This window comes from Sapajus apella, unplaced genomic scaffold, assembly GCF_009761245.1.
Source record: "Sapajus apella isolate SASKATOON/1434 unplaced genomic scaffold, GSC_monkey_1.0 scaffold90, whole genome shotgun sequence".
In the NCBI taxonomy this organism is placed as follows: Eukaryota; Metazoa; Chordata; class Mammalia; order Primates; family Cebidae; genus Sapajus; species Sapajus apella.
Window position 1 is genome coordinate 3,527,510 of NW_022437030.1, and position 13,342 is coordinate 3,540,851.

The 13,342-nt window shown below is 36.6% G+C and overlaps 1 protein-coding gene and 1 non-coding gene across 5 annotated transcripts in view; both read right to left on the reverse strand.

Annotated features, from left to right (window-relative positions):
- The window catches only part of BRD7 (bromodomain containing 7), a 40,855-nt gene that overhangs the window by 15,325 nt on the left and 12,188 nt on the right, over positions 1-13,342 (reverse strand). For all 4 annotated transcript variants that reach the window (XM_032255685.1, XM_032255689.1, XM_032255688.1 and 1 more), the window contains exons 5-6: positions 9,929-10,073; positions 6,205-6,315 (exon numbers count right to left, since the gene is read on the reverse strand). In XM_032255685.1, the coding sequence (XP_032111576.1) occupies positions 6,205-6,315; positions 9,929-10,073 (256 nt within the window). The remainder of the gene's footprint in view (positions 1-6,204; positions 6,316-9,928; positions 10,074-13,342) is intronic.
- Positions 12,286-12,389, reverse strand: LOC116534964. The gene has a single exon (XR_004261975.1). It is a non-coding gene; the product is annotated as a small nucleolar RNA U13 (small nucleolar RNA).

Genomic DNA, 13,342 nt, shown 5'->3' on the forward strand with positions numbered 1-13,342 from the left:
CCTATCATTAACCAGGGAAGAAAAACAATTAAACATATTCATACCAAGAGAGTATTGTACTTAGAAACCATGATAAGGCCTATACCTTCAATTCTTAAAATTTAATTTCCAACTTCAAAGAAAGTTTTACAACTTTATTGTACTATCAGAAAGTTAACAGAAAAGAAAGTACAAATTAGGACTAAGTATTCTTTGAAGTACTGAACTGAAAAAGTAAAATTTAGTTTAATGGTGTGTTAAAATTTTGTATTTAACAGACTGGCTTATCTTTTGACACTTAAGAATTGTTAGGTATATCAAAGCTTAGGGCATGTGAATGTGTGAAGTACCTCTGTATTCTGGTAGCCCAGGCATTTAGCTCTATGTGAAAACAACAAGCCTTGAGGAGAAGACAGGCTGGTGGCACAGTTCCTTCCTGAGTACATAATGGTTTCTCTAATCAAAGAAATCTTGTTTTTATTTCGTGAAACATGTGCTTAATTTTCCACTGCAATGATGTGCTGTGAAATTTTCATTGTAGTTAAGGGCTTGATGTTTCTGTGTTAATTTTAAGAAGGCATATTTGTTTCTACTGACTACTTTGCCTGTGACTCAGAGAGTTATCACTGGGTAAAACATGGGGTGCAATCTCCTTTGGGCTGCACAGCATCAGCAGGGAAGACTTCTGTGGAGTAACAGAAAATAAGAACTAGCAGAGGCCTTGGAGGCAACGCCACACATCTACAACCAACTGATCTTTGACAAACCTGACAAAAACAAGCAATGGGGTAAGGATTCCCTGTTTAATAAATGGTGGTGGGATAACTGGCTAGTTATGTGCAGAAAGCAGAAACTGGACCCCTTCCTGACACCTTACACTAAAATTAACTCCAGATGGATTAAAGACTTAAATATAAGACATAACACCACAAAAACCCTAGAAGAAAACCTAGGCAAAACCATTTAGGACATAGGCATAGGCAAGGGCTTCACAACGAAAACACCAGAAGCATTGGCAACAAAAGCCAAAATGGACAAATGGGATCTAATTAAGCTCCAGAGCTTCTGTACAGCAAAAGAAACAATCATTAGAGTGAACCGGCAACCAACAGAATGGGAAAACATTTTTGCAATCTACCCATCTGACAAAGGGCTAATATCCAGAATCTACAAAGAACTAAAACAAATTTACAAGAAAAAAACAAACCCTTTCAAAAGTGGGCGAAGGATATGACTTTTCAAAAGAAGGCATTTATGAGGCCAACAAACATATGAAAAAATGTTCGTCATTACAGAAGTGCAAATCAAAACCACACTGAGACACCATCTCATGCCAGTTAGAATGGCGATCATTAAAAAATCCGGAGACAACAGATGCTGGAGAGGATGTGGAGAAATAGGAACACTTTTACACTGTTGGTGGGAGTGTATAAATTAGTTCAACCATTGTGGAAGAGTGTGGCAATTCCTCAAGGACCTAGAAATAGAAATTCCATTTGACCCAGCAATCCCATCACTGGGTGTATATTCAAATGATTATAAATCGTTCTATTATAAACACATATGCATGTTCTTTGCAGCACTGTTTACAATAGCAAAGACCTGGAACCAACCCAAATGCCCATCGATGATAGACTGGACAAGGAAAATATGGCACATATACACCATGGAATACTACGCAACCATAAAAAACGATGAGTTCGTGTCCTTTGTAGGGACATGGATGAATGTGGAAACCGTCATTCTCAGCAAACTGACATAAGAACAGAAAAATCAAACACTGCATGCTCTCACTCACAGATGGGTGTTGGTCAATGAGAACATATGGACACAGGGAGGGGAGCATCACGCACTGGGGTCTCTTGGGGGGAGACTGGGGGGGGACGGCAGAGGGTAGGGAGGTTGGGGAGGGATAACATGGGGAGAAATGCCAGATACAGGTGACAGGGGGATGGAGGCAGCAAACCACATTGTCATGTCTGTACCTATGCAACAATCCTGCATGTTCTGCACAGGTACCCCAGAACCTAAAGTACAATAAAAATATATATATATATTAAAAAAAAAGAGAACTGAAAAGAACCAGAGGTCATTCAAACAAGACCACCACCACCCAGAAACAATGAATGACTCACCTAAGGTCACTAAACCAGCAACTAAGACTAGGCTTGCTGTCACTAATGTGACACCACACCACGCTCTATGACGCTCTATTAGTAGTGCAGGTGGTAAGATCCTCAAGAACACAGATTCTGCTGCTTTTTACTGGACTTTTAAAGTAATCTTAAAACCATTAAAGTGATATATTTTATTGTGGACAAATAAAAATATGGGTAAGGAGAAAATAAAAATCTTAATGTATCATCAGAAAAGAACAGTGTTAACAGGCCTATCATTCCAGTACTTTTCCAACCATTACAAGTCTTACTTAGCAAACTGGAATTATACTGAATATTCACTAAAAAGCATTTTTTTCAGTTAATAAATTGTAATCATTTCTTCTCCATAACAATACTTAAAATATTTTAATAACTGTATTTAACCCCATGTCCATATCATGATTTAATTAGTGCCCTATGACTAAACATTTAGATTTCCATGTTTCCACTATTATAAAAAAAAAGTACCATAAACATCATTATAAATAAATCTATGAACCGCTATCTCTTTAGGACAAATTCTTAGGAAACTCTAAGTCAAGGAGAATGAGGCTTTTGATAATTACTGCCTTCCAGAAAAGGTATATCAATTTACATACCAAGTTACATTAGGGTTTGAAAGTTTCTCTGAATCCTTGACAAAAATCAACAGTATCACTTAAAAAAAAATCCATTAGAATTGCTTGCACCCAGGAGGTGGAGGTTGCAGTGAGATCCTGTCACTGCAATCCAACCTGGGTGAGAGTGAAACTGTCTTACAAAAAAAAAAAAATCCAAATCCATTTGATTTTTAAAAACATATTTTGCTACATTAAAAATGTTAGTGAGTTATTTCTGTAAGCTCTCAGTGATAATTTTATTTCCACTCTAGAATTTTCTAAAGCAAAACTTAAGAACACTTTGCGATTTTAAAAAATATGACATGTACAAAATTAATTAGAGAAGTTTCTAAACCTAGAAACAAGTCCCAGGAAATAATGAAGTTTAATTTTCCTTTGAAAGTAATGTCTTTTTCTATTTTGGTAATTAAAATGCCTCCAAGTCAGCATATTATTGATCTTCAATTTTACAATATTAAATGGCTAACAGGGCTGATTCTTTGCCAATAACGTAGCTAACACTTACTGAGTGCTTACCCATGTACCAGACACAACTCCATGAGGTAAGTGCTATTATTATCTCCACTTTACAGGACAGGAAAAAGGCTGACAAAGGTTACAGGGCCTAAGGTCACAAAGCTTCCAGAGGTAAAACTAGGGCTTGAACTTTGATTGGTCCACTTTCAAAATCAAATCACTATGCTACAAATAGTATTGTTTGTATTACTTTGTTTGTACTACAATGTAGCATTCTATTCAAGTATTTATTTAGGAGATACAAAGTTATTCTTCATCTGTTTTTTTTTTTTTTTGAGATGGAGTTTTGCTCTTGTTGCCCAGGCAGGAGTGCAATGGCGTGATTTCAGCTCGCTGCAACCTCCGCCTCCTGGGTTCAAGCCATTCTCCTGCCTTGGCCTCCTGAGTAGATGGGATTACAGGCATGCGACACCACACTAGACTAATTTTGTATTTTTAGTAGAGATGGGGTTTCTCCATGTTGGTCAGGCTGGTCTTGAACTCTTGACTTCAGGTGACCTGCCCACCTTGGCCTCCAAAAGTGCTGGGATTATAGGGTTCAGCCACCTCGCTCGGCCTCATCTGTTCATTCTTTATAAAAATAACATGTCTACTAACATCTGCTATTTGAGTGTAACTGGAAAAATGATGAATGACTACTCTAGAATCTTTTCAATGAACATTCAAAAACAGTTATCTTTGAAAAGACACATTGTGTGCTAGGTTCTCTTGGGAGCACAAACTACCAGAAGAGTTAACTCAAAAGGTCTAAATTTAACTGTTTAAAAATCGCTGTTGTGACGACCCCTCCCATGCAGGGTGGAGAGAACAGTTAACAGGAAGCTAATAACACAGGATGGGTGGGACTCCTCAACAGCAAAAGATCTGAAAAAAAGGAAGACAACAAAGAAAGAGGGAGGGAGGGAAGGGAAAGTGGAGACGAAAATTTTATTTTCTGTGCTTTCAATAACTCCACAGCCCAGTAAAATTCAAGAGATATTGGAATCTTTTGCTTGTTTTATTAACTACATTACATAAGGAAGTGGTAAATCAAAGGTCGTTAAAAATTAGGCTCCCTCACCCAATTCAATGTATACATTTTGGAGTGACTAAGACTACATTTGTTAAATGCACTTTTATTTCAAATACAGTAATAAGCATTTCCAGATCTTTAAACCCAGAATATGGCGTGGTTCTAGATTCTGAGAGTCTTTCTGGAAAGAATGGGTTTAAATATTTCATATTCCTCTTTCCTCTCTGCAAATGCTGTCAAAGATGGGTAACTGGCTTCCATTAGTTTCCCAAGTCTTCTGTAAAGGGTGGGAACTGATGATGTCTAAATATTGGGAGCGCAAGAATAATCAACAATTCAAACACATTTTTCCTTCCCTAGTTAAGTGAATCCAAGAATCTCTCAACCAAGCACACAGACACTCAGACATCTGTACACCAAGGCATTTCTTTAAATGTAAAACTGTAATACAGAAAAATGATCACCATAAAAATCGGAAAACCATATGCAGATGCATTTTTAGCATCCTTTAACTCCCCTGAATGTGAGCTCAAGCTCTCAACTCTGATTCCTTTCTCCTTCTGCCAGTGTCTTAAGCCCACCACTTCTTCTTTGCAGAATTCCTGTCCTATCTTGCTGTTCTTTTTCATAGTATCCCTTCCACGCTACCTCTTATCTAGAATCAGAACAGTAACCCTAGAAATCTTGGAGATTACAGACCAAACACTTCTTTAGGGATGAGAACACTGAGTCTCAGGGTAGTTATTGTCTTGCCCAAGGTCCACAAGTTAGTGGAAGAGAGCCAAAATGAAAACCTAGTCTTCTCCCTGCCTGCCATGGTATGGTGCCAGGATCACCTTTGATTCGTTTCCCTAAAGTAGTCTTTTACTAGTAGGTTTCTCCTACTCAGAGTGGTAAGAAAAACCTCAAGATAGGACTTATCTTGTGAGTTCTTTTCTCCTGCAGATGCACAGTGATCACCTGAGTTTACCCTTCAAAGCCTTTTATCAACTGTCATCCTGGGACAACATTCACAATTTTTTCCCCCTGTGTACAGTATCTCATGTTTAACCTCTTTCCTGCAGTTTGATGATGATGTGTCTGTGCCTATGCATATACTTCTTTGACCTCAAATGCCTTACTATGCACTAATTCTTATTCTTTAAGGAAGAGTCTGCTCTTGTGGAGAGGTGGCTTTGAGACAGTTCTGAATTCTTTTTTATAGTCACATGTAGCTTAATGAAGGGATACGTTCTGAGAAATGTACTGTTAGGCGATTTTGTTGTGTGACCATCACAGAGTGCACTTACACAAACCTAGGTGGTATAGCCTACTAGACACCTAGGCTAAATGGTATAGCCTACTGCTCCTAGGCTAGGAACCTGCACAGCACGTTACCATATTGAATAATGTAGACAGCTGTAACACAATGCTAAGTATTTGTGTATTTAAATATAGCAAAAGTACAGTAAAAATACACTATTATAATCTTATGGAGCCACCATTGTATATGCAATCTGTTCTTGATGGAAATGTCATTATGTGGCGCATGACTATATTTTCTTTCTACTAGAAATTCTGTGCTTCACCCAGAAGCACAGGACTGACCAGAACATTAGATTCCACCCCTCCAAATGCAAAGAGAGCTTTCTTCTTCGAAGTTCTCATAATTCAGCCAGTCTTATCCTGGAATTCAGGCTGATGTTTCAAGAGCCTCTAAAGAGATAATTACAAGTGAATGCCAGTATTTTTATTGATTCCAAGTAAGAATTTTCCTGTCTTTTCTTCTCTTTATTACATATTTTTTCATTTAGTATTTTCTACTTTAATATAATCTGCTAATAAAATCAATACTGTATTGTATCTGTATTTCTACGGCCAACAAATAGGGGCACAGATTGTGTAACAATTATTATTTATGACAAAGAGTTTCCTTTACCTGGCTAAGAATTTTCATCCCTGAGTGCAACAGCTTCTTTGCAGCTTTATAATAAATGGTCTCTGGTTTGTTGTAAATCATGGCATTAGTACACATTAGTTTGAAGTTATCCTGCAAAAAGAATATTAACGGAGAAAATGCATTAAAGCAAAACAAACTACCCCACACCTCCAGGGTTGAAACCATACAGGTCCTCTAAGAATTTAAAAAAGCCACAACATTCCTTTCTTTCACTATTTACTAAACAATACTAATAACAACTTATTAAATTTTAAGACTCACCAACAAAACAAATACTGCTAAATTTATTTAAATGTGCCAGCAGTATTATTTCCCAAATTCTTATATATTTTATAGTACCTGTATATAAACTATAGATCCCAGAATGAAACCTTTAAATGGGTTTCAGTATAATCTTACTGCACATAAAAAAAATTTCAAGAAAATACTTCTATTTCATACGTAATGATCTTAGCTGAGTAGTTCATATAATTAAAAAAATATTACTCTTAGCTTTAAAACAAAGATCTTAAGTTTCCATTTAGGAACTAAACATTTTATTTCAGATCTTGACTGAAAATGGAGCAGTCCTAAATTATCGCAGTATTTCCTGCCAAATTCACATTAACTGAGCAAAAACGTTAAAACATTTACACTACTTTTATGTGTTTGGATACTATCATAAACTAAACATAATTTGCAGAATGTTGCAAAACTATGCCAATGTGAAATAAACCATACAACCTCAAGGAGTGTAAAGCATGTAACTGGAGTAGCCAAATTACCAAAATGGTCTTTTTGGCTTAAATTTCAAAGCCTGTGCATGTGCTGGAGAACTTGACCCCACTGCATGCTTTCATGGTTAAGTAATTTTTACATTTATAAATGTGCGATTCATTATACCAAGGCCTTACTAATTTAAAAGAAAAACCCAAGAAGAGAATCAGCGTCTAAATTGTTATAGGAATTATTAAATTAATACAGGAATTATATAATGTAGGAATTATTAAATTCCTCTAAAAACCAAAAACATACAAATTCCACTAATAGTGATGACAGCTTAGAACACTTAAATGGAACAAAGTAGAGTGAGTGCTATGTAAAGTATGTAAGACTGATCGAAGGGTTGCAATAAATTTGGTATTGAAGTGGAAGAAGTATACGTAGATCTTCAGTTTGGGCTATGAATCTAAACAGTTGGGACTTTGCCAGGTCTTGGATCACTAAGAATCTGATGAAAGCTGTGGGACCACTCCTCAAGTACACATATACACAGCTGAACACAGAAGTCTTTGTGTAATTTTAGCAGGTTCTTGGTCCCTCTCAAGGCTCATCATGGCTACCCAAAGGACCCTAAAGACTTGCAGACAGCTATAACACAATGTTAAGTATTTGTGTATTTAAATATAGCAAAAGTACAGTAAAAATACAGTATTATATTTTTATATTTATTATATCTTTGCTACAGATATTCAGAAAAGATATTCTTTCATTCCATTAAGATTTAGTAGGCTGGGCATAGTGGCTCATCCTTATAATTCTAGCACTTTAGGAGGCTGAGGCAGGTGGATTGCTTGAGACCAAGAGTTTGAGATCAGCCTGGGCAACGTGGTGAAACCCCGTCTCTACTAAACATACAAAAAATTAGCTGGGTGTGGTGGCACATGCCTGTAGTCCCAGCAACTCAGGAGGCTGAGGCACAAGAATTGCTTGAACCCTGGGGACAGAGGTTGCAGTGACCTGAGATCATGCCACTGCACTCCAGCCTGAGAAATAGAGTGAGACTTCGTCTCAAAAAAAATAAATAAGAATAAATAAATAAATATTTGGGGGGATGGGATGCAAGTGAAAGGAGATACTAGATTATATACTTAAACTAAGTGACCATTTGGCCTATAATTGGCCAGATAATAACAAGCTTATGAACTAGCAAGAATACTGGATTGTTCTAATGAACACAGGACTGATTTATTAAGTAGATTCCTTAAATCTTAACATAATGTGCTGGGCTTTACTGGACTGTGTGTGATGGCAGTTGGTCATTCAGCAAGCTGAATCTTCCTGCACACTTTACACACACACACACACACACACACACACACACTCTTCAACCACCAAATGAACTGAATAAACTAATAAATATTATTTCAGCCTTCAGCTTTCCCTAGGAAAAAAATGGCAATCTAGAAATTCTAAAGAGCTAAGATACCAATTCCTTTCAATTATGATAAACTCTAATCTGCTTGAAAATACTCTGGGGACACACTTCTACTCTTCTTACCATAAGAGAAAGACAGGGGAAAATTGTTCACAGAAAGAAAAAAACCCAAAAAACTGAAATTCTTTTCCATTAAGCAATGGTAAGGTCAGAAATATGCTGAAATAAACAGCTTTAGCCTAATTTTCACCAGAAAAAAAGTTGGGAAAAGTTCCCATTTCTCTAAGTAAGAGAGAATGTAATTCAGGTTCTTTGGAGTAAATAGAATATTACCTATAAACTCAATAATAAAGAGCACTAAACAACGGTATTCTTCATAAATCTCAGCTTATCAATATGTGGATGAAAAAGGACTAAGTAAAGACACGATCTTATTTTATTTCTAGGAAAATAACTAATTAGGGTAACCAAGTAGGGTCTAACCATTAAGTCAGGTGAGCTAAGAGGTAAAACAGATATTATTTAAACCAATTAAGTTTGTGGCAGTTGAATACATAGGAAATTTTAATATACATGGTTTCTTCCCCTGAAATCAGCATACACCAAAATGGGAAATACTCATCCATAACATTAGGTATATACATTATCTTGGGGGATTTCAGGCCCTTGTAAATTTTCTATTCTCTTCTTAAAGCTGAAGAAAATATGCTCAATGAATGTAGCCAAAATGAACTCAGAGAGCAATTAACTTTCATCAAATTAGAAAATGTAATTAAACTTCTCTTTAATTTCTGGACAAGTCAATTTATTCTTTAGAGTGTATGTGATATGGATTGGCTCTGTGTCTCCACCCAAATCTCATACTGAATTATAATCCCCAATGTTGGGGGAGGGACCTGGTGGGAAGGGATTTGATCATGGAGGCAGATTTCCTCCTTGCTGTTCTCATGATAGTGAGTTCTCACAATAACTGGTTGTTTGAAAAGTACGTAGCACTTCCCCATTCACTCTCTTCTGTCGCCATGTGAAGATGTGCTTGCTTCCCCTTCACGTTCCGCTATGACTCTAAGTTTCCTAAGGCCTCCCCAGCCATGGCTCCTGTACAGCCTGTGGAACTGTGAGTCAATTAAAACTCTTTTCTTCATAAATTACCCAGTCTCAGGCAGTTCTTTACAGCGGTATAAGAATGGGCTAATATGTATACCTTATATGTCTAGAAATAGAAAAAAACCCTCAGCTTTTATTAAAATATTAATTTTACTTGTATTGATCTAAAGCTAAAAATTTCACTCTGAGGTTGGGAAAAATATACAGTGGAACACATATCAAACTCAAAATTTCACTAAAGACAAACACAGTAATGAATGAAAGATAGCAGATGGCTTATTTCATCTGGTTTTCCATCACCAAGCTCATAAAAAGTTTTCTGAAGCAGAAAAACACAAATGTACTGGATATTAAAATAAACTCGATTCTGTGCAAAATAAAAGGTCAATGAGAAGGATTCTCAATATCAGATGCACAGATTTCTACCAAGATTTTGTGTCTATAGGATTGAAGAATTACCTTTAGTTCTTCTATGGACTGGTAGTCATTGTTCTTGATCTTTTCTTTCATGGTACTAAAATCCATTGGGTGTTTAATGATCATGGAGTAGCCGGGAGCAATAAAATCAGTCACAGGAAATGAAAAGAAAGCACTTGGATCTTTTCTGTGAAGATATGCAAAACAGAATGTTATATTTTATTTTATTACAAATAAATCTATTGGTCTAGGAGCAGAAGTCAGTGGAAGCTCTTCAGATGCAGAAAGAATTTGTAGTAGTAAGTTAACGTACTTATAACTTACTGAAGAAATGGTTTTAAAGACTATTAACTATTTACTAACAAGAATGTTTTATATACTAGTTGTATGTACCCTTAGAATGGAGACTCTTTCTTTCAAAATATTCAGCCTCATTAATAGCGCCTCCTACACAGGAAAAATGAAGCAAAATAACCTCAACTAACTGACCAATGTTTTAACCTTTGGGAGATTAGTACTGCATATTTTTAATCAACCAAAGGGGAAAGGGCCCAAGTAATAATTATGAACAAACATCTACAATTCTCCATATTAATTTCTAATAGGCTTGCATTTCTAGTCCATGTATGTCTATTTTCTCCATCATTGGATATAACTTCTATCATGTATATGTGGGGGATGCTAAAAAAAACACTGACATTAAAAAGGTCCTCTTAATACCCCCAAATACGTGCCAAGACAGAACTGGACCAAAAAAACCCCAAAATCAAAAACCCAAATTTGAAAACCAGTGCTTTTCATCACAGATTCTCAACTCTGGCTGTACATCAGAATCATACAGGAGAGTTAAAAAAAAATTCCAATTTGGGGAAGAAGTGGAAGGAAGACTCACCCTAGACTCGTTGTATCAGGATCTCGAGGAAGAAGGTCCAGGCATTGATATGTTCACGGTTGAGTGCCACACTGGGATTTGACTATTTGGCATTTTTATTTCCAGTATTGTCAGGGTTGAGAATCAGTGCTTTATATGGTTAAATCATTATGGTGATATTTCCCCCCTCTGGAAATCTGGTATACAAAAGTTTTCTTACTCCATATAATAACACCAAAAAAAAAAAAAAAAAAAAAAAAAAAAGGTTAAAAAAAGGGTTTGGCTGGGCATAGTGGCTCACACCTGTAATCCCAGCACTTTGGGAGGCCATGTGGGCAGATCATGAGGTCAAGAGATCAAGACCATCCTGGCCAACATGACGAAACCCCGTCTCTATTAAAAATACAAAAATTAGCTTGGTGTGGTGGCATGTGCCTGTAGTCCCACCTACTCAGGAGGCTAAGGCAGCAGAATCACTTGAATTCGGGAGGCGGAGGTTACAGTTAGCTGAGATTGCCTCACTGCACTCCAGCCTGGTGACAGAGAGAGACTCTGCCTAAAAAAAAAACCCAAAAAAACAAAAAAAAAAAAGGAAAAAAAAATTTAATGACAAATTTTAGAATGTATTTGCCATGTTGCTAGTTCCAGTGGTAGGCACTTGACATATTTTCTATCAAATCATCACAAAAGCCATCAAAGTGATGGTATCCTCATTTATAAATAGTCAGTCAGGACCTATACATCAAAATGTGCGCTGTCCACAGGAGTTACTGTAACAGCAGCATTCATCTCTGGGTTGCCTCCTGCAGCTACCCTTTGGAGGAAATTATCTAACTCCTAGGTCAGTCATTTTAATACAGAGCCCTATATAGTTCTGACCAAAAATACTATTATCAAACTTGACTAACTAGTTTTGTTTTTTTTTTTTTTTTTAATCAGGCTTAGCTCCTGGTAAGGATGAGGAATCATCCAATCACTAAAACTAATCAAAACAGCATGGCTCTGGGTTCTGATTCCCAAAACATTTTGAACAATGCTAATGTGTTTAGACTAAGAAATACTTTCTGAAGTGTTTTCTTTTTTCATTAAGGTTTTGTTTGTAATTGACATATAATAATTGCACATACTTAGAGGGTACAGTGTGATGTTTCAACACATATATACTGATGTACATATATATAACAATACTTTGATATCACTGTGTAATGATATAATCAGAGTAATTAGCATATTTATCACCTCAAACATTTGTTATTTCTTTGAGATAAGAACATTCAAAATCCTTTCTTTTAGCGATTCTGAAGTATATAATGGTTGTGGACTATTGTCACTTTACTGTGCAGCAGAACACCAGAGCTTATTCCTCCTATCTAACTGTATTCTGTACCTGCTGACCAACCTCTACCTCTCCCCCTTGCTTCTGGTAACCACTGTTCTACTCTCTACTTCTATGAAATCAACTTTTTAAGATCCCACACGACTGAGATGATGTGATATTTGTCCCCTCACCCCATTTTTTTTGTCTTCCCATCAGATGGGTCATGTGCTGATGTTGTAACAAGATTTGAGGGAGGTATACCTCACAGAGGAACATGAAAACCCAGTCATTACACTTACGAACTACAAAAGGATTGCGCAGTATTTGTTCTTCTGTGTTTGGCTCATGTCATTTAACATGATGTCCTCTAGGTTCATCCATGTTGTTACAAATCATAGCACTTCATTCTTTTTAATGGTGGAACAATATTCCATTGGGTATATATACCACATTTTAAAAAATGCATTCATCCAGTGATGGGCACTTAGATTGATTCCCCATCTTGGCTACTGTGAACGGTGCTGCAATTAACACAAGAGTACAGACATCTCCTGGACATACTGATTTCATTTCCTTTGGATATACAATCGGTAGTTGAATTGCTGGATCATATGGTAGTTCCATTTTTAATTTCTTTGAGTAACCTCCACACTGTTGTCCATAATGGCAATACTAATTTACATTCCCACCAACAGTATATACAATTTCCCTTTCTCTACCACATTCTTGCCAGCATTTTTTCTTTGTCTTTTGATAACAGCCCTTCTAATTGGGGTGAGGTGATATCTCACGGCGATTTTGAATTGTATTTCTCTAATTATGAGTGATGTTGAATATTTTTTCAAATACCTGTTGGTCATCTGAATGTCTTCTTTTGAGAATTAAGTGATTTCTTTTAAGATGACATCATTAACCTACATTCTGATCTTATGTTGCAAGAAAAACTATAAGGCGGCCATGACACTTTATAGTCACACCTTGTAAATTGTGATGGAATACCCAATCTTACTCACTTTTTGGACAAGTAAAGAATGACTTATTTAAATGCGAACACCAAAAATGAAGAGACTAGTCTGGTTTTATTTATTTTTTTTTTTTATTTTTTTTTTTTTGAGATGGAGTCTCACTCTGTCGCCAGGCTGCAGTGCAGTGGCATGATCTTGGCTCACTGCAACCCCTGCCTCCCAGGGTCAAGTGATTCTCTTGCCTCAGCCCCCTGAGTAGCTGGGACTATAGGTGCTCCACTATGCCCAGCTAATTTTTTTGT